Source organism: Arabidopsis lyrata (assembly GCF_000004255.2).
Source record: "Arabidopsis lyrata subsp. lyrata unplaced genomic scaffold ARALYscaffold_5, whole genome shotgun sequence".
Classification (NCBI taxonomy): Eukaryota; Viridiplantae; Streptophyta; class Magnoliopsida; order Brassicales; family Brassicaceae; genus Arabidopsis; species Arabidopsis lyrata.
This window is the reverse complement of record NW_003302551.1, coordinates 20,806,984-20,827,099: the sequence shown is the minus strand read 5'-3', so window position 1 is coordinate 20,827,099 and position 20,116 is coordinate 20,806,984. Positions and strand designations below refer to the sequence as shown.

At 35.4% G+C, this 20,116-nt stretch overlaps 6 protein-coding genes and 1 pseudogene across 8 annotated transcripts; 5 read left to right on the top strand and 2 right to left on the bottom strand.

Annotated features, from left to right (window-relative positions):
• The first annotated feature begins 121 nt into the window (after positions 1-121).
• LOC110228328 (F-box/LRR-repeat protein At3g62440) lies at positions 122-2,225 on the top strand. 2 transcript variants are annotated; one of them, XM_021025294.1, is made up of 3 exons: positions 122-1,131; positions 1,292-1,429; positions 1,525-2,225. In XM_021025294.1, exons 1-3 carry the CDS (start codon positions 229-231, stop codon positions 1,807-1,809), a joined length of 1,326 nt encoding a protein of 441 aa, XP_020880953.1. In that variant the 5' UTR covers positions 122-228; the 3' UTR covers positions 1,810-2,225. The 2 variants fall into 2 exon arrangements, with proteins under 2 accessions (XP_020880953.1, XP_020880952.1); XM_021025293.1 differs by having other exon boundaries at positions 1,511-1,671.
• Positions 2,226-2,336: 111 nt separating this feature from the next.
• Positions 2,337-4,432, top strand: LOC110228327 (F-box protein At3g62430). 2 transcript variants are annotated; one of them, XM_021025292.1, is made up of 4 exons: positions 2,337-2,607; positions 2,652-3,571; positions 3,694-3,834; positions 3,907-4,432. In XM_021025292.1, exons 2-4 carry the CDS (start codon positions 2,693-2,695, stop codon positions 4,192-4,194), a joined length of 1,308 nt encoding a protein of 435 aa, XP_020880951.1. In that variant the 5' UTR covers positions 2,337-2,607; positions 2,652-2,692; the 3' UTR covers positions 4,195-4,432. The 2 variants fall into 2 exon arrangements, with proteins under 2 accessions (XP_020880951.1, XP_020880950.1); XM_021025291.1 differs by having other exon boundaries at positions 2,337-3,571.
• Positions 4,433-4,675: 243 nt separating this feature from the next.
• LOC9314529 lies at positions 4,676-8,255 on the top strand (annotated as a pseudogene).
• Positions 8,256-8,859: 604 nt separating this feature from the next.
• On the top strand, positions 8,860-10,145 carry LOC9312743 (bZIP transcription factor 53). Its single transcript, XM_021024453.1, has one exon. The coding sequence runs from the start codon at positions 9,410-9,412 to the stop codon at positions 9,848-9,850; it is 441 nt and encodes a 146-aa protein (XP_020880112.1). The 5' UTR covers positions 8,860-9,409; the 3' UTR covers positions 9,851-10,145.
• On the bottom strand, positions 10,146-10,748 carry LOC9312742 (calvin cycle protein CP12-2, chloroplastic). The gene has a single exon (XM_021024454.1). The coding sequence runs from the start codon at positions 10,682-10,684 to the stop codon at positions 10,289-10,291; it is 396 nt and encodes a 131-aa protein (XP_020880113.1). The 5' UTR covers positions 10,685-10,748; the 3' UTR covers positions 10,146-10,288.
• Positions 10,749-11,052: 304 nt separating this feature from the next.
• On the bottom strand, positions 11,053-12,124 carry LOC9314528 (cytochrome c oxidase subunit 5C-2). Its single transcript, XM_002876627.2, has 2 exons — positions 12,042-12,124; positions 11,053-11,461 (listed from the first exon to the last, which is right to left on the bottom strand). The coding sequence occupies exon 2, from the start codon at positions 11,448-11,450 to the stop codon at positions 11,256-11,258; it is 195 nt and encodes a 64-aa protein (XP_002876673.1). The 5' UTR covers positions 11,451-11,461; positions 12,042-12,124; the 3' UTR covers positions 11,053-11,255.
• A 93-nt stretch (positions 12,125-12,217) lies between these two features.
• On the top strand, positions 12,218-14,617 carry LOC9314527 (protein trichome birefringence-like 6). Its single transcript, XM_021024452.1, has 5 exons — positions 12,218-13,213; positions 13,403-13,595; positions 13,681-13,871; positions 13,947-14,105; positions 14,198-14,617. The coding sequence occupies exons 1-5, from the start codon at positions 12,642-12,644 to the stop codon at positions 14,505-14,507; spliced, it is 1,425 nt and encodes a 474-aa protein (XP_020880111.1). The 5' UTR covers positions 12,218-12,641; the 3' UTR covers positions 14,508-14,617.
• The last annotated feature ends 5,499 nt before the right edge of the window (positions 14,618-20,116 follow it).

Below are 20,116 nucleotides of genomic sequence, written 5' to 3'. Positions count from 1 at the left end.
AAAACGCTACCGTATCCAAATTTGGTTAGAGTGGTCGGTTTAGGCAAACCAAGTCAGGACAAGTAATTAAAATTTCAAGAATGGCTAGCGGGAAAACGAAAGCTAGGCAAACACGTGGCACGTTTACATTGGATTAATCTATATAATGCATTGTGGTCCTAGATTATTCACTTGAAGCGGGCTAGGGTTTTGAAGATTACAAGGGAGGTCTCTAGGGTTTGCTAAAGTATGGATCGGATCAGCAATCTTCCAGACGAGATTATTTGCCACATCGGGTCCTTTCTCTCGGCGAAGGAGGCTGCGTTTACTACGGTTCTCTCTAAGCGTTGGCATAATCTGTTTACCATCGTACCAGATCTTCATTTTGATTGTTCGGTTAAGGATGGAGAAAGTCTTACTGATTTTGTGGACAGAGTAATGACTCTTCCAGCAAGTTCTCCTGTAAACAAATTCTCTCTGAAATGGTGGTTTGATGAAGATACTGAGCCTGCTCAGTTTGATCAAATCAATCGTTGTCTACGTGATGTGCTCAAGCGTGGGGTCGTGGATCTTTATCTGTGGATAAATGGAAAACAAGGATATACACTGCCTTTCGAAGTTTTCACTTGCGAGACAATTACTAAACTTTCACTAGGGTCTAGTTTTGCTATTGACATTCTCCCCGAGAATGCTCTTCTTCCAGCGCTCAAGACTCTCCCTCTTTATTACATTCGGTTCTATGAGTTTGGTCGTTGTGCGTTCAAAACGCTTCTTGATGCGTCTCCTGTGCTCGAGGAACTAACCGTGTGTGGTGTAAACTGGGAACTTTGGAAATGGTCCCGCACTGTGTCTCGTTCTAGCCTTAAGAGACTTACTATAATGCGTAAACAGTGGGATGCTTTTGATGATTCTGATTTTAATAGCATTAGTTTTGATACTCCGAGTCTTGCCTACTTATATTACTCTGATTATGTTCCTAAAGAGTATCTAAGTGTTAATCTCGACTCCCTTGTTGAGACTAAGCTCTATCTTTGTCCGGAAGAAAATTATATGTGGGGTGAAGGAGATGAAAAACGTTTCAATCCAATGAATCTGCTTCATGGGCTAAAAAATGTCGAGACTCTTAACTTGTACACTATCATGACTGCAAAGGTATCGTTTTCACTCTCTTTAAAATTTTACAACTACTTTTCTAAAAATGCTATACATTTTGGAACATTTATTATTTGACGTATAAGAATCAAAATCTTGCTAGGTAGTTCTTATGTTTCTAATACTGTAATTGGTTGGTTTTCTTATGTATATGTTTCAGATGTTCTATGTCTTCCGTGAAGCACTCCCAGTGTTTGAGAAGCTGTCTCATTTAACTGTTAACCTCTCTAACTTCTGTTGGTCTTCTATGCCAATGCTGATCAAGAAAGCTCCAAATCTAAAGACTCTCAACATCAACGTACGTATGAGTGCAATCCCAAAAGTTCATTAGATACTCATATATAACCTTGAATCTCAAGTCTTCTGCGTCTTGTTTCAGGGTCCCTTGCACAGTTGCACTATGAGAGTTACTATCGTTGTGCAGGAGATATTGTTTGCGAGTGCGTGGCAGAGTATTCTTTCCTAGTATCATGTCCTTTGGAAGTCCTAAAGATAACCGAGTACTATGGTTGCTTTAGAGAATTGATGCAAATGAAACATTTCTTGGAGAAATTGTTATGTCTTGAGCTCGTGGAAATACATTCTCAAGCAACTGGTGAAAGAAAGCTGAAACTCATAGCAGATCTTCAAAGGCTACCCAGAGCTTCGTCCAAGTGCAAATTCGAGGTCGTTTCCTAGATTGGCTTGAGTCTTTTTGTTCGTTAATTCAGCAAAATTAGGTAAAACTCTGTTTGGCATAAGAAAGTTTGTGTTTTTATTTTTCAATCTTTTACGTACAAACTTTGATACAAACAGCTTTGCACCTTCGTACCTCTAAGTGGCTGTTGTATAATTTATTTTTTTCGTGAAACAGTCGAGTTTTTGTAAGCCCCCGAGCTAACTTCTGAACTCTGTTTACTTGTTTAGGGTGAGAGCTTCGTGTAGATAACTAGTATGATAGGCTTTGGTGATAATTAACTGTCGTTTTATATATAATCATAAAAACGGTTATGAATCGTGTGTTCAACATTGCTAAAATGAAAAGGAGTTAAGAATTTTTGATTTGGTTAATACTTAATTTAAACCTAAACTAAACCGGAATTTGCGTTGGGAGTAGCTGATTACAGCTGGCGCAAAATGATTGGCTTTAAAGCTAAATGCTTTGTTTTTGTATCCGAGTATAAAAAAGAGCAAAATTGATCGAATAATAAAAATTCAAAATTTCTCTTGTCGTCTTCCTTTGTTTTCTCTGCTTTCAAGAAAATGCTACGACTCTGCTCTAGTTCTTCGTCAATTTCTCTTTGAAGATTCAGTTTCGCTTCAGAAATCTTTCTGCAGATTGAGTCGTCGTCTACCCAATTTCTGCAGATTTCGCTTCGGTTTTCTTGTTTCTGCATAAACGCGACTGCGATGATTTCTGGGTTTCTGCTTCATTTCGACATGTGAAGTAAGCTCTCGTATGCTTTGAAATTGATATAGTTTGTCAATTGCGGTTGATGTTGGAGTCAATTCGCTGAAGGTTCCATTAGAAATTGAGGTTTTCTGGGTAGTGAAAGAGGGTTCTTTAGGGTTTGCGAAAAGAATGGATAGAATCAGTAATTTACCAATTGAACTTAAGTATCATCTAATCTCTTTCCTTTCGGCAAAAGAAGCTACTTGCTTGAAGTATGCCTCCAAGAAATGGCTGAATCTGGTTAATATCATACCGCTTGTTGTTGATTCCTCCTTTTCTGCCATTAGTGGAAGTTTCCAAGATTTTGCTGATCGAATACAATTGGCTCGACGTGCCAGTCACCGTATGAGGAGATTCTCTCTAAAGTTGCAGTCTTTGGATTTTTCTCAGTATAGTATTGTCAACGATTGTTTACGCCAAGTGTTGGGGTGTGGTGTCTTGGATCTTGAACTGGACATCAATGTCAAAGGAGATTACTCACTGCCTTTTGAGATCTTCACTTGCAAGAGCGTTGTGAAACTGAAACTAGGGTCTGGTTTTGTTATTGACATTCTCCCTAAGAATGCTTTGCTTCCTGCTCTGAAGACTCTCCTTCTTGATTCAGTTCGGTTCGAATTCGATAATACTGGTGGTTGTTCGTTTACAAGGCTTCTTTCTGCTTGCCCTGTGCTCGAGGAGTTAGTCATAGATGGCCACAACTGTGAAGATTGGAAATGGTCTCGCATTGTATCTAGTCAGATCCTTAAGAGACTTACTATTCGGCGTGAAGAATGGGTTCATAATGGCAATAGTTTTGAGCCTTTCAGTTTGTATACTCCGAGTCTTGAATACTTTGAATACTTTGATGTTCTCCGAGATAGGTATCCAGTTGTTTATCTCAACTCCCTTGTTGAAGCTAAGCTAGAACTTCCTCCTCTTTATATTGGGGAGTCGTATGATGTTAGAAATCTGATAAAGGGGTTAAAAAATATTCAGATTCTGCGCTTAGGAGCTGTTGACACGATGCAGGTAAGTGTTCTCTTTAATCTGTTACTCCACTGAGATATTAAAATCAAAAATCTTTCTAGACGTTAGAATGTTTATTGAAGTTATGACTGACTAGTTGTTGTTTTTTTTCAATTCTGTTCCAGCTGTTTTGGGCCTTCAGGGAAGCAGTCCCAGTGTTTGAGAACCTGTTTCATTTATCAGTTAGTACTGATCCAGCTATCTGTTGGGATGCTCTGTATATTCTTCTTAAAAGTTCTCCAAATCTAAAGACTCTCACCATTGAGGTATGACCAAAAACCCCAAAAGTTCATTGGACTCAGAAAATCTTCAGTCTCAAAATTCCCGTCTTTTTGCAGGCTTTGCACTACTATCAAGACTATCATTTAACATCTGTTTGCCAATGCTTGGAGGGGTATTCCTACTTTTTGTCCTGCCATATTGAGATCCTAAAGATAACCCATTTCAGTGGACAGATCGGAGAAATGGTGCAGATAAAGCATGTCTTGGAGAATTTGCTGTGTCTGGTGCTGTTGGAAGTTCATGTTGAGGAAAAAAGAGTTGACAATAAGCTGCAGATCTTGGCGGATCTCCTAATGCTCCCGAGAGCTTCATCCAAATGCAAAGTCCAGGTCAAGTTCGTTTGAACAAACAAGAGTTTGTTGCCTCAACATGAGAACTGTTTTGTTTTGCATCTTTTGTACATGATATTGCTCTGAATAGAACAGCTTGGTTTTCCTTTTTGTGTGTTTTGCGCTTAAAGCACTCGAGTTTGTAAGACACAGGCTAAGCTACATTTAGGTCTATTATTGGCAAGAATAAAAGAGAAAGATATTCCAATGAATAAAAAGTTTTGGGGATTTAACATCCACAGTTTTGGATTTACTTCTGTTGTTAAGTAATTTGTTGATTTGATTGTTTGTTTTTTAGCAATGAACTTTGCTGCAAACGAGAAAGAATTTTTAATTAACCGCTAAAATCGTAATTGTATCCTCCTCAATTTGACTCTGATTCGGTTTGGTTTATTAAATGGTATAGTAAATTTGAAAAGCCAACATGCATATACACGTGGCACGTTTACAGTGGAAAAATCCATGTAACAAAGTCTTGTGCACAGAGGATTGTGAACTTGAAAAAGCTAGGGATTTTGAAGAAACTCTAAAGTCCAAACTCTGCTCTAGTTCCTCGCCATTCGTCAAATTCGCTTTGAAGGCATCAACATTCATGGCATTGGTACCTCAGTTTCTTCAAATATCCTCTCTAAGTTCTGCTGTTCGCTCTAATTCTTCATTTTCTGCATATATGCGCTTGTGAAGATTTCTGGATTCCAGTTTCGTGTAGACTGATTAAGGTAATCTGCTTTAGTGATGTATCTAGTTATAGTCGCTGGAGGCTCCATTAGAAACTGAGTTGTTTTCTTTTTAGTAGTAAAAAAGGGTTCTCTAGGTTTTGCGAAAGTATGGATAGGATCAGCAATTTCCAACCGAGATTATTTGCCACATCGGGTCATTTCTCTCGGCGAAGGAGGCTGCGTTCACGACGGTTCTCTCTAAGCGTTGGCATAATCTGTTTACCATCTTACCAGATCTTTATTTTGATAAGGATGGAGAAAGTTTTGCGGATTTTGTGGACAGAGTAATGCTCTTCCAGCCAGTTCTCGTGTAAACAAGTTCTCTCTAAAATGGTGGTTTGGTGAGGATACTGATCAGCGTGCTCATTATGATCTAATCAACCGTTGTCTACGTAATGTGCTCAAGCGTGGGGTCGTGGATCTTCATCTGTGGGTAAATGGTAAACAAGGGTATTCACTGCCTTCTGAAGTTTTCACTTGCGAGACAGTTACTAAACTCTCACTAGGGTCTGATTTTGTTATTGACTTTCTCCCTAAGGATGCTTTTCTGCCTGCTCTCAAGTCTCTCATTCTTGATTCAGTTCGGTTCTTTGATTTTGGTGGTTGTGCGTTCGGAACGCTTCTTTCTGCATCCCCTATACTTGAGGTATTAGTCATAGATAGTTTCGAATGGCAACGTTGGAAATGGTCCCGCACTGTGTCCAGTCCGTCCCTTCAAAGACTTTCTATTCGACGTAAAGTGTGGTATCTTGAAGATAACCCTGATTATGAGAGCTTGGATCCTCGGGGTCTTCCCTATAATAACGAGAGCATTAGTTTTGATACTCCTGGTCTTACCTATTTAGGGTACTCCGATTATGTTCCAAAAGAGTATCTAATTGTAAATCTCAACTCCCTTGTGGAAGCTCAGCTCGATCTTCATGTGGACGAAAACGCTGTCTGGGATGAAAGTCATACAGAAGATTTTGATCCAATGAATCTAATTGATGGGTTAAAAAATGTTCAGATTCTGGGCTTAACTATTCAAACTATGGAAGTAAGTGCGCTCTATTTTTTTTTTTTTTTTTTTTTTCTCTTTGATATGTTACTCTGCAGCTTAATAAGTAAAAGAACAAGAAGATAAGTTATATTTGGAACCGTTGAGATATAAGAATCAATTTCTCGAGGTTTTGAACCATTGGTTGCAATTGATTGATGACTAGTTGAATTTATTATGTTTCAGATGCTTGATGTCTTCAGTGAAGAAATTCCAGTGTTTGAAAACTTGGTTCATGCATCCGTTAGCTTTTCTGACAGCTGCTGGTATTCCCTGCCAATTCTACTAAAGAAATCTCCAAATCTAGAGACTCTCATCATTGAGGTATGACCTAAACCTCAGAAGTTCATTGGACAAACAAAAGACTGAGAACAATAAAGATACTCTCATCTAATCTTGAATCTCAAATCCTCCCTCTTGTTTCAGGACTCCTTGCACTATGAGATTCGTCGTAATTATAGAGAAGTATCTGGATTCCTTTGCCCATGTGTGTCGAAGTATTCTTTCTTATTGTCATGCCATGTGGAGGTCCTAAAGATAAACGAGTACAGGGGAACTATCGGAGAGCTGGAGCAAATGAAGCATTTCTTGGAGAAACTGTCATGTCTTGAGCTGGTGAAGATTCGTGCTCAGGTAACGGTTGACAAAAAAATGCAAGTCATGGAGGATCTACTAATGCTTCCCAAAGCTTCGTCCAAGTGCAAAATCCAAGTCAAGTTTTCTTAAATTGGTAACTAAGAGCAAACTCCTAATATTTCCTACTTTTGCTTTAGTATGTTGGAAGTCGGAAATGATTATTCATTCAGATAGGACTGATCATCAGGATGCAATCTAGTCTATGGTTAGTATTGAGGGAGCCAATCTAATAAGATACAAACTTTTGTTGACATAAGAACTGGTTCGTTTTGTATTTCCGCATCTGTTATTGTTCTGAATCGTACAGCTTGATGATTGTTTTGTTATCTCTGATTACCTTCTGTTGTGTCGTCGTTGTTTGTGAAACATTCGAGCTGTTAAGAGGGAGAGGCTAAAAGCCCATTAGAAAGCCTAGGAGCTAACTTTAAAAATCGTGTACCGTCTCACTGATGTCAATGTAATAATCATCACTCCATCATTGAACAACCACCAAGAGAGCCTCAAATTCTATCGTATCCTCAGATTTGACTTTGGTTCGAGTGGTCCGTTTGGTTTTTCATGTTTGAAAACCGGTTCAAAGCAAATTCTTTTTTTTTTTTTTTATATATATTATTTGGGGGATAAATCCAAAGCAAATCAATTTAGGATTAATCTACATAATAAGGCGTGATGACGAATGATGGTCACATAGAAGGGGTTACTTAGCGAAGTTGGCTAGGGTTTAGGGTTTTGAAGATTAGAAGAGAGTTTTTGAGAGTAGTATTCTCTAGCGTTAACGAAGCATGGATAGGATCAGCAACCTACCAGACGAGATTATTGGCCACATCGGGTCCTTCTTTTCAGCTAAAGAGGCTGCATTCACTGCACTTCTCTCAAAGAGATGGCTGAATCTGTATGAAAACCTATTTCATTTATCAATTCCAGCTCAACAAAGTATCTGTTGGATCGGTTCGCAAGTTCTCCTAAACAAATATCCAAATCTAAAGACTATCACCATCAAGGTATGACCGCAGGTACTGCACTGGACAAATAGGTAATTCATAAAATCTCAAAAATTTCCCTTTTTGTTTTGTTTTTTCAGGGTAGTTTGCACTATAAGGATGATGATCGTGGGAATGTGGAATCAGTTTGCGAATGCTTGGAGGGGTATTCTTTTCTATCGTCATGCTCTATTGAGGTCTTAAAGATAACCGAGTGTAAAGGAGATATAGGAGAGATGGTGCAAATAAAGCACATGTTGGAGAAATTGGCGAGTCTTGAGATTTTGGTAGTTCATCTTAAGCCAAGAAGAGATGACACAAAGCTTCAGATCACGGTGGATCTCCTAATGCTTCCGAGATATTCGTCCAAGTGCAAAATTTGGGTCAAGCACTCTTTAACAAAATCTTCACGTATCTGATTACAGAAACAAATTAAGGTGTTTCCCGTTTATTGACATGAGAGAATTGGTCTGTTTTTGTATCACACTCTTAAAATCTTTCTTAGATTTTGATAAACGTGCATTCAAACTCTGTTTAAGTCTGCTGAAATTTGAATTCAGCTAGGACTGAGCATAAGGTTAGATTCTAGTTTGTGATGAGTGTTAGAGAAGCAATCTTAAGATGATCAAACTTTTGTTGACATGAGCCAAGGACTGATTTGTTTTGTTCTGTATCTGAATCAAACACAGCTTGGCGTGTTCCTTATTTCGAACTTGCTGCTGTGTCGTTTATTTGTCGAGTTTGTAAGGGAGAGGCTAGGCCCATGAGATCAATTAAGCCTATTAAAAAGCCCGCGAGCTAACTTGCCAACATCTGTCTGTGTTTTGAAAAAAAAAAAAAAAAAACAATTAAAATCGTGATCAGTAAACAATTAAAATGATGTAATCATCACGTCAACATATAGCTTTTTTAATCAAAGAGAGCGGCATATAAACAACCATCTGGTAGACTTTCATTATAGTTAATGGTCGTCTTATATTTACGCTTATGAATAGTGTGTTAGACATTGCTTTCGTTAGGAAAAAATCAATATTTGATTAATACTTAGCAATATACTATTATACTCATTTGATAATTTCTTAAGAGGCATCTTGGTGGAATATTCCATCTGTGAACAGACGGAGAAACTTCCCTCAACAAAACGTGCTTCCCTTATAAAATTCCAGCTGGCGTCACAGCTGTCGTCAGTCACCCCAAATTGCGCTTAAAGAAAAAAAAAAAAGATTTTATGACCAAAAGTTATTATCTTCCTTTATTAAAATATTAAAAAACAAAGAAAAAGGCTAAGCCAGCTCATCATCATCTTCTCCTTTAAAAGGATAGCCTGGTGTTACTTCATCGCCTTCTTTCGTTTGGCCTTTGAATCCTAATATAATCTTTTTAAGTTTATCAATCTTCTCGATTCATCTAAGTTTTGTTCAATTCTTGTTTCTCAGATAACTCATCTTTTGATTCGTTTCCTTCTGTTCTGTTCTCAGATCTAGATCTAGATCTAGTTTTTTTTTTTTTTTTTTTTCGTCGGGTTCTGATCTAGGGTTTGGTTTTTGGGAATTTTGAAGAAAAAAAAATATTAGGAATGATTCTATGAGCTACTCAATCCTGTTTCGTCGGATTCGAATTCTACACTCTTTCTCCGTCGTTTACCTCTACTACACATACGTTTTCTCATGAAATAATCGTTCTCGATCTCATCTTTTTCGTTTTGATCTAACTTATTCTTTGATAGATTTAGAATTCGGGGAATTTTCAGATTGTGCCTAAGAATTTGGGGGTTTTTATAGGAATATAATATTTCTAGAAGAAGAAGAATATTATATTGATTTTAATTTTTGGTGAGAACAAGTCAAAAAGTCAACGAAATGGGGTCGTTGCAAAGGCAAACAAGTCCTGAATCCGATAATGATCCGAGGTACGCGACGGTTACGGATGAGAGGAAGAGGAAGAGAATGATCTCCAACAGAGAATCTGCTCGTAGATCAAGGATGAGGAAACAGAAGCAACTTGGTGATTTGATCAATGAAGTTACTCTTCTCAAGAATGATAACGCTAAAATCACCGAGCAAGTTGATGAAGCTTCAAAGAAATACATTGAAATGGAGTCTAAGAACAATGTCTTGAGAGCACAGGCTTTGGAGTTAACGGATAGGTTAAGATCATTGAACTCTGTGCTTGAGATGGTTGAAGAAATCAGTGGTCAGGCTTTGGATATTCCTGAGATTCCTGAGTCTATGCAGAACCCTTGGCAGATGCCTTGTCCAATGCAGCCAATCAGGGCTTCTGCTGATATGTTTGATTGCTGAGGATGATTCATTCCTACCTTAAGGATCCACAAAGAAGCATTGAGATGGAGTCTTTGGTCTGTTTTACTTACTGTCCTTGTTGGTTTTTCTTTTTCTGGTGGTTGGAGTTTTGTAACATTTAGTGTGTCATTGGTCAATGAGTCCTGTGTTGTCAAGTCTCTTAAGTTTCTGCAATTTCATATTGTCCGTGTCTTTGTATGGTTTTGTAGCCATAGTCCTCTCTAGTCTTGTCTCATGTAATTTGTGTCTACTGTGTTTCTTATTGAATTCAAGCTTTCTTATTGTTCTCTGCGCATTTACCTCTTTTGATATTTTGCCTTTTGTATTCGTTTATGGAACTACAAATTACAAATGTTTTTAGAGGTAATTGAGACTTACAAAGACAGCATTCATATCACCTTACATTACCGAATTGACTGGAACATGATCTTGATCGCTTCAGTTGTCATAAGTACGGCACTCGTTGGTCTCAGGATTATCTTTGCAGTATTCCTCCAAAGGGTCCGAACCATCGGATTTCTTCTTGTCTCTAGCGTGGCTAGCTGCAGCGCTAAGCTCTTCAACCTCGTCCCACGCAGCTACACACTCTCCACTCACAGGATCGCCCGCACAAGTCTCCTGAGCTTCCTTAATGCTTTTCTCCACTACATCCGATATCCCTCCTTCCGGTGCTGCTCTAATCGGCTTAAGTTTCACCATCCGGTTGGTTGTTCTTGACCCAAGATTCCACGGATTGTTCAAATGGACTGGACCGGCGAGAAGAACTGGTCTATTCTCGCTGGTGACGATGACACGTTGGGTTGCAATGTTAAGACTAGTAGCTATTGTTGCCATCTTTGGATGGAGAAGATACACGCAGCCTTTGAATACAATTTTTTGATAAAAGAAGATATTTCAGATAAATGGGAGGAACAAGATATATGAAGTGTGCGTGAATTTAATTCTGTGAACCCCATTTCTTATCCTCTGTTAACCAACAATAAAGTTCCACGTATTTTAATTACCTCTTGTGATATCTTTTTTTCCGATCGAGCTATGGAAATAATTTCCTCGATAAAACATATTTTTATGTAGCAGTACGACGTTGAAAAATTGCAGCCATCCAAGCCGTTTTCTAAGAACACTGGTGCTCGTTAGATATTTTATATAAAAAATGTCATCATATAAACGGATCAATCTGGAAATGAAAAGAAACATAAAAAAAGTGGAAAATTCAAGAAAGATGTCTGAAGTTGAATCATGTATCTCTGGAAAACAATGTGAACTCTCCAATTTTGATCTCAGATTGATTGTTTATTTCTCATGCAACCATTGTCTTAGGTAACTTATCTGAGATCTCAAGAAACAATAAAACAGAAAAATCAAGCCAACAACATATAGTGAGAGTGAGAGGGAGGCATTTCATTCACTCTTCAGCGGCGACAACACTGATCTCACCTCTTTCAAGCAAATCATAGAAAGTTCTGGTTTTCCTCTGCTCATTCCAATGGTGCATCTTCCAGAGACCACCAGCAGCTAAACCAAGTGTCAAACCAATAATCAATTCCTTCACAACACTTGGGCCTTTCAATGTGGCATGCGCGACCTTGTGTCCTGCCATTTCTTCTCAACCTACCACAAATTTTAATCATAGAGTCACCACTAACATAATTGAGACCTTCACAATGCTCACGATTCCTAAAGCTGAAAACTTTATTGACAACCAACATAACATCTACACACACACACTCTCTTTTTGATCAGATAAGCTCTCAAAGCAATTTCTACTCCTGGTATGCACTTGGAGTCTATTTATATACATAAACATGTAAAATTTCGATCCATTTTTCTATCTGATCTCTAAATTACGGCTCTAAATAATGGAAGATATCAAAGGCTTCTGATTTATTACTAAAATGGTACAAGAACCCTAATCCAAAGAATCCAGATACTGAAACACGAAATAAAATTGGCATTTCTCCCGAATAAAAGGATTAATTTTTTCAAAGAATCACAATCCTAAGAGAACCAGCGACAAATTCCGATCGTAATCACACCGATCTACACGGGAAAAAAAAAAGAGAAATCGATTCGAATCTGATAAAAATTAATCGTCACTTCACAATCCGCCACATATCTATCTATAACGAAAATCACCCCAAAATTATAAAGGAAACAACATATATCATCAAGGGAAGAATATGGACTTTACCGAATCAGATTGTGTCGATGAACGAGAGAGAAGCTCACGACGAAAACGAAATGGTGATTGAAAACTGCGTAAGCAGAGAATCACTTCTCTACTCTCCATTCGTGTCTTATTGGGCCTAACCTCTTATCCATGGGCTTTAAAAAGCCGAAATGTATGGGCCTGATCTCTTCTTTCTTCTATCGGTATTTATGGAAATTAAAAAAAAAAAAAAAAAAAAAAACCAATTCCAATCCAATGTCCCCCGAGTGTCCCACCACGTTAAATGCCAAATCCAATCTGTCACACTAGTAATTTCCTAATCCTGAATTTTAAATCAAAATAATCATTATCTTTCCCTCTTTTTCTGTTAATTATTGTAAAATTCATGAGCTCACGAGTTTGTAAGAACGTCATTATCATTTCTTCACCGAATCTCTCTTTCTGACTTTCTCAATACCCCACGTCCCCACGAACTCAACCACCTCTGACGACTCCAAATTTCAATCCTTTTCTCAAATATTTGCATTTCGATTTCAAATTCTCTGATACAGATAATTATGAGACTGTTTTTTTCTTCACTAAGTTGTTAACAGTTACAGAGAAAAAAATAAAGAGAGAGAGATGGAGAGACAAAGGAGCATCTCTGTGAAGTCCACGAGAGTCTTAGCATTCATCATCACAACAATCTCTTCCGCCATTGTTTTCTTCACTTTCTTCTCCTCTTCCTTAATCAAATCTAACTCTTCTCTTTACCCAACACCAGACTCTAACTTCCAGATCGATTTAAGTCCTTTGGCCGCCGTCTCCGATTCTTCAGTTTCTCCTCAAGCAAGCCCGGTTCCGATCTCTACCCATTTCAATTCGCCCGAAAACACTTCCGGGTCTTCAAAAATTTCAGTTTTTGAGCAGAAGATTCGCGGCGAGAGTTTGGTTAAGGAAGTTAGGGAAATTGCTAATTTAACTTCGATTAAAGTGGTTGAAGTTTCGAGCAACAATGGTGAGGAGAAGACAAAGAAGAGAATCGAAGAGTGTGATGTTACGAAAGGGAAGTGGGTTTACGATAGCGACTATCCATTGTACACAAATGCGTCTTGTCCTTTTATCGATGAAGGATTTAGTTGTCAAAGCAATGGACGATTGAATCTTAATTACATGAATTGGAGATGGGAGCCTCAAGATTGTGATGCTCCCAGGTTTAACTTCTTCTTTCTAATTTTTGTTGTTTTCCTCTTAGACCTTAAGAAGATCTCTCTATTGGAGTGGTAATGATTGGTGATAGTGACTGATGATGATAATTGTGATTCATTGTTCCACTGAGCAGTTAATCATTTCATGGTCCTGATTTTTGAAATTGTGGTCATTTTTGGTATGTGTGAGTTTAGGTTCAATGCTACAAAAATGCTGGAAATGATTAGAGGGAAGAGGCTAGTGTTCGTTGGAGATTCAATTAATAGGAACCAGTGGGAATCTATGCTTTGTTTGTTGTTTCAAGCTGTTAAAGATCCCAAGAGAGTCTACGAAATCCACAACCGAAGAATCACAAAAGAGAAAGGGAATTACAGCTTCCGTTTCGTGGTACATGACTATAAATAATCTCAATGGACCATAAGTGTATCTAGATCTGTGATTGTGTTAATGTTGTGTTTGTGTACTTGACTAGGATTATAAATGCACTGTGGAATTCTATGTTACTCATTTCTTGGTTCGTGAGGGTAGAGCAAGAATAGGAAAGAAGAGAAGAGAAACACTTAGAATCGATGCTATGGATCGAACCTCTTCGAGATGGAAAGGTGCTAATATCTTAGTGTTCAATACAGCTCATTGGTGGTCTCATTACAAAACCAAATCGGGGTCAGTACTTTTTCACTTTAAAACATCAGAAGAAGAATGGAATCAAGATAATGATTGATTAGTTTAAGTTTGCAGGGTCAACTATTACCAAGAAGGAGACCAGATTCATCCCAAGCTCGATGTATCAACCGCTTTCAAGAAAGCTTTGCAGACTTGGTCATCATGGGTTGACAAAAATGTCGACCCGAAGAAAACTCGCGTTTTCTTTAGAAGCGCTGCACCTTCTCATTTCAGGTTTTTCACCTGTCTCTCTCTACTTGTTGTTTTGAAAGACAGATATTTTTGTTCTTCTCAATTTATTATCTATGTATTGCTTCTTTGGACAGTGGAGGAGAATGGAACTCAGGAGGTCACTGCAGAGAAGCCAACATGCCGTTGAACCAAACCTTCAAACCGAGTTACTCGAGCAAAAAGTCCATTGTTGAGGAAGTACTGAAGCAGATGAGAACACCGGTAACCCTCTTGAACGTTAGCGGTTTATCTCAGTACAGAATTGACGCCCACCCGTCTATTTACGGAACAAAACCCGAAAACCGGCGTTCAAAAGCTGTCCAAGATTGCAGTCATTGGTGTCTCCCTGGTGTTCCTGATACATGGAACCACTTCCTTTACCTCCATTTGCTCCATAAACGATAAATAGAGTTTACAAACTAATCATAGCTCCAGTTACTTGTTCAGAATTGTTTGTTTAATGTAGGGATGGTCGATCCAGTTTAACCAACCAAACCAAAACCATATTGGAAAAACCACTATGACAACTGAAATGAAAAGACAAAAAAAAAAGAACAAAGTTTTAGTTTTCCTCTGACTCACGCTGGTCCCATGAATGGTTTTATCGGGTCAATCTCTTGGTTAATTGGACCATCTGATTCTTCTTAGCTCCTCAACGAACGTGCACATTATATAAGCATCAGAGACCTCCTAAGGGAATGGAGTTGATATTCTTCATCTTACTCTGTGTATTTAATTAATTAATTAAAGCCCCCAAATATATTAAAAAGGTTAAAAAAAAAAAAAAAGGAAACAACAAAAAAAAAGGAAAATACTCAACCTTAAAAAAAAAAAAGGAAATTTTTGTGATGATTGCTTTTGTTAACAAAATTTCCTTTATTTAATCAAGAAAAGACTCCGCAGCTTCTACATAATAAGGTTCACATATTTATACAGAGCTAAAGCTACAAAATCACAAAACCTTGTAACGGCTAGAAAATCTATACAATATCTACAAAATCACAAAACCTTGTAACGGCTAGAAAATCTATACAATATCTACAAAATCACAAAACCTTGTAACGGCTAGAAAATCTATACAATATCTACAAAATCACAAAACCTTGTAACGGCTAAAAAACCTTCTTCTTCTTCTTCTTCTTCTTCTTCTCTTCCTCTTCGTGAGAAATCAAAATTCTCTACTATCCTTCATCTTCTTCTTCGAGAAAGAAAACCAAACACACAAAATTTATCATCTATTTCTTTTTCAGTTATCTTCTCAATAGATCGCAGATGATTGAATGATCTCATTGATCGGATCGCCGACTTCGCATCATCGTTAAACCTCCCTTTCGAATTTCAACCAATTGAAGGAAAAATCGGAAACCTAATCGATCCGAGACAAGGCGAAGCCGTGGTGGTTCACTAGATGCAACACCGGTTATATGACGTCACCCGGAACGATCTCGAGACGTTGGAGATTTTACGGAAGCTGAAACCGAATCTGATTACGGTGGTGGAGCAAAAATTGAGCTACGACGATGGAGGAAGCTTTTTAGGGAGATTCGTGGAGGCTTTGCAGTACTATTATAGCGCGCTTGGGGATGGTTTGGGTGAGGAGAGTGGTGAGAGATTCACGGTGGAGCAGATTGTTTCTTCATGTGCCGTTGTAATTACGGGCTCACGTCTGGCTAGGGGTGTCAAAATGGATAAAAGTTAATGGATCAATCCAAACCAATCCAATCCATGGATATAATGAATGAGAAATTTGGATCTTAATGGATTAATGGATTTAATGGATTAGTGAGTTTAATGAATTGGATTGAAATAGTTTATGTTAGAATGGATTAATGGATTACTCATAACCAAACCAATAAAGATTAAACATTCTAAATCAAATGTGTAAACCAAATATAACCAAATCAAATGTGTAAACCGATTTTAGTAAACCAAAGTAAACATGATTTAACTATTAAAACCATGAAATAAATTTTTCCGCCAAAACGTGATTCAACATTTTCCCGCCAAAAACGCAATTCCATAATTTTTTCCGCCAAGAACGAGATTTCGCATTTTCCCGCCAAAAATATGATTACGTATTTTCCCGCCAGACGGTCTGGCTTTGGCGATGGCTTTGTTTCATGGGCTCTCTTTGCTACCCAATCCCAACCAGGTATTATCTTTTACATTCTTTTTTCTTTTTGGCTTTAAAATTAGTCTAAGTATTGTTAAATTTTAAAAAGGTATTTTTTTGCAAGTAATATTTTTTTAAAAATGATAATAATTTTAACTAAAATTTTTTAAAAATTTCATACTAAAACTTTTAAACAATAATTAACTTTTAAAACCTTAGCTTAAGAGTTAAATTTTAAACACGTCGAAAACTAACCGCGCCTAGGCATCCTGTCCTTAGTTGGTCCGTAAGCTTTGGTGTTCGAAGTTCGGTAATGTTTTCACGTAATATAAATTTAACACACAAACTCATTTAAAAATAATAATAATGATTTTTACTAAAATTTAAAACAAATTTAACACTTAAACTTTAAGAATAAACCATGAAATTTCATAAAACAATTTTAAAAATTAATTTAAGTGTTAAATTTATTTTATACATTAAAACTTTTAAACAATAATTAATTTTTTAAAACCAAAATCATGTTAATTTCAATATTATTTTTTAAAACTTAGTTTAAGAGTTAAATTTTAAACACGTCGAAAACTAACCGCGCCTAGGCATCCTGTCCTTAGTTGGTCCGTAAGCTTTGGTGTTCGAAGTTCGGTAATGTTTTCACGTAATATAGATTTAACACTTAAACTCATTTAAAAATAATAATAATAGTTTTCACTAAAATTTAAAACAAATTTAACACTTAAACTTAAAGAATAAACCATGAAATTTCATATAAAAAATTTTATACATTAAAACTTTTAAACAATAATTAATTTTTTAAAACCAAAATCATGTTAATTTCAATATTATTTTTTAAAACTTAGTTTATGAGTTAAATTTTAAACACGTCGAAAACTAACCGCGCCTAGGCATCCTGTCCTTAGTTGGTCCGTAAGCTTTGGTGTTCGAAGTTCGGTAATGTTTTCACGTAATATAGATTTAACACTTAAACTCATTTAAAATAATAATAATAGTTTTCACTAAAATTTAAAACAAATTTAACACTTAAACTTAAAGAATAAACCATGAAATTTCATATAAAAAAATTTAAAAACACTAAAACTTTTAAACAATAACTAATTTTTTAAAACCAAAATCATGTTAATTTCAATATTATTTTTTAAAACTTAGTTTAAGAGTTAAATTTTAAACACGTCGAAAACTAACCGCGCCTACGCATCTTGTCCTTAGTTGGTCCGTAAGCTTTGGTGTTCAAAGTCGGTAATGTTTTCACGTTAGATTTAACATTTAAACTCATTTAAAAATAATAATAATAGTTCTCACTAAAATTTAAAACACATCAAAAACTAACCGCGCCTAGGCATCCTGTCCTTAGTTGGTCCGTAAGCTTTGGTGTTCGAAGTTCGGTAATGTTTTCACGTAATATAGATTTAACACTTAAACTCATTTAAAATAATAATAATAGTTTTCACTAAAATTTAAAACAAATTTAACACTTAAACTTAAAGAATAAACCATGAAATTTCATATAAAAAAATTTTAAAACACTAAAACTTTTAAACAATAACTAATTTTTTAAAACCAAAATCATGTTAATTTCAATATTATTTTGTAAAACTTAGTTTAAGAGTTAAATTTTAAACACGTCGAAAACTAACCACGCCTACGCATCATGTCCTTAGTTGGTCCGTAAGCTTTGGTGTTCAAAGTCAGTAATATTTTCACGTTAGATTTAACATTTAAACTCATTTAAAAATAATAATAATAGTTCTCACTAAAGTTTAAAACAAATTTAATACTTAAACTTTAAGAATAAACCATGAAATTTCATATAAAAATTTAAAACAATAATTAATTTTTTAAAACCAAAATCATGTTAATTTTTATATTAATAATAATAATTATTATAAACAATGAAATTTCATAAAAAAAATTTAATAATTAATTTAATTGTTAAATTTTAAACACGTCAAAATTTAACACTTTTTAAAAATAATAATAGAGAAATTGTTAAAAATGCCCCTTTTTCAATACCCCTTTTCAAAAATGCCCCCTTTGAGAGTCCATTTTTAAGTTTGCCCTCTTTTAATTTTTAATGACCATATTACCCTTATTTGAAACAAAATTATGTCCACAAAATACAAAATATTTTTTGGCGGGAAAAGTGATCCTGCAATTTTCCCGCCAAAACACTTGTAAAAACCTTTAAAAAACCTTGTAAAATTTTCCCGTAAAAATTTTTCCCGCCAAAAAAATTTTTTTGCGGGAAAAGTGATTCCGCAATTTTTTTTGCGAAATTTTTTTGGCGGGAAAATTTTTGGCGGGAAAAATTTACAAGGTATTTTAAAGGTTTTTTACAAGGTATTTACAAGTGTTTTGTAAGGTTTTACAATGTATTTTAAAAGGTTTTACAAGGTACTTTTAAGGTTTTATAAGGTATTTATAACTTGTAAAACCTTATAAAAAACTTGTAAAACCTTATAACTTGTAAAAACCTTATAACACTTATGTCAATTGAAGCAAAAGCAGGAATTGTAGCAATTCGCGAGAACGTAAGAAAGAGTATTCTTTTGTAAAACCTTATAAATACCTTGTAAAAAACCTTTAAAATACCTTGTAAATTTTTGGCGGGAAAAATTTTCCCGCCAAAAATTTAACGCCAAAAAAATTGCGGAATCACTTTTCCCGCAAAAAAAAATTTTTGGCGGGAAAATTTTTTGGCGGGAAAAAATTTTACGGGAAAATTTTACAAGGTATTTTAAAGGTTTTACAATTTTTTACAAGTGTTTTGGCGGGAAAAATTGGGGGATCACTTTTCCCGCCAAAAAATATTTTGTATTTTGTGGACCTAATTTTGTTATATTTCCTTATATATTTATGATATCTTTTATTAAAAGAAGGGTAATTTAGTCATTTTGTACATAAAAGGGGTATTTTTAAAAATGGACATCCAAAGGGGGCATTTTTGAAAAGGGGTATTAAAAAAGGGGCATTTTTGTGAGTCTCCCATAATAATAATAGTTTTCACTGAAATTTAAAACAAATTTAACACTTGAACTTAAATATTAAACCATGAAATTTCATATAAAAAAATTTTAAGACTAAAACTTTTAAACAATAATTAGTTTTTTAAAACCAAAATCATGTTAATTTCAATATTTTTTTAAACTTAGTTTAAGAGTTAAAGTTATAACACATCGAAAACTGCGTCTAGGCATCTTGTCCTTAATTGGTCCGTAAGCTTTGGTGTTCGAAGTTCGGTAATGTTTTCACGTAATATAGATTTAACACTTAAACTCATTTAAAAATAATGATAATGGTTTTTGCTAAAATTTAAAACAAATTTAACACTTAAACTTTAATAATAAACCATGAAATTTCATTAAAAAAATTTAAAATTAATTTAAGTGTAAAATTTTAAACACGTCAAAAATTAACCGCGTCTAGGCATTCTGTCCTTAGTTGATCCGTAAGCTTTGGTGTTCGAAGTTCGGTAATAATGTTTTCACGTAATATTGATTTAAACACTTAAACTCATTTAAAAATAATAATAATGGTTTTCACTAAAATTTAAAACAAATTTAACACTTAAACTTTAAGAATAAACCATGAAATTTCATAAAAAAATTTTAAAATTTAGTTTAAGTGTTAAATTTTAAACACGTCGAAAACTAACTACGGCTAGGCTTCCTGTCCTTAGTTGGTCCGTAAGCTTTGGTGTTTGAAGTTCGGCATGTTTTCACGTTATATAGATTTAACACTTAAACTAATTTTAAAAAATAATGATTTTCAGTAAAATTTAAAGAAATTTAATATATAAACTTTTTTAAAATAATTAATTTTTATAACTAAAACCATATTAATTTCACTATTACTTTTTAAAAATAAGTTTAAGTATTAAAAT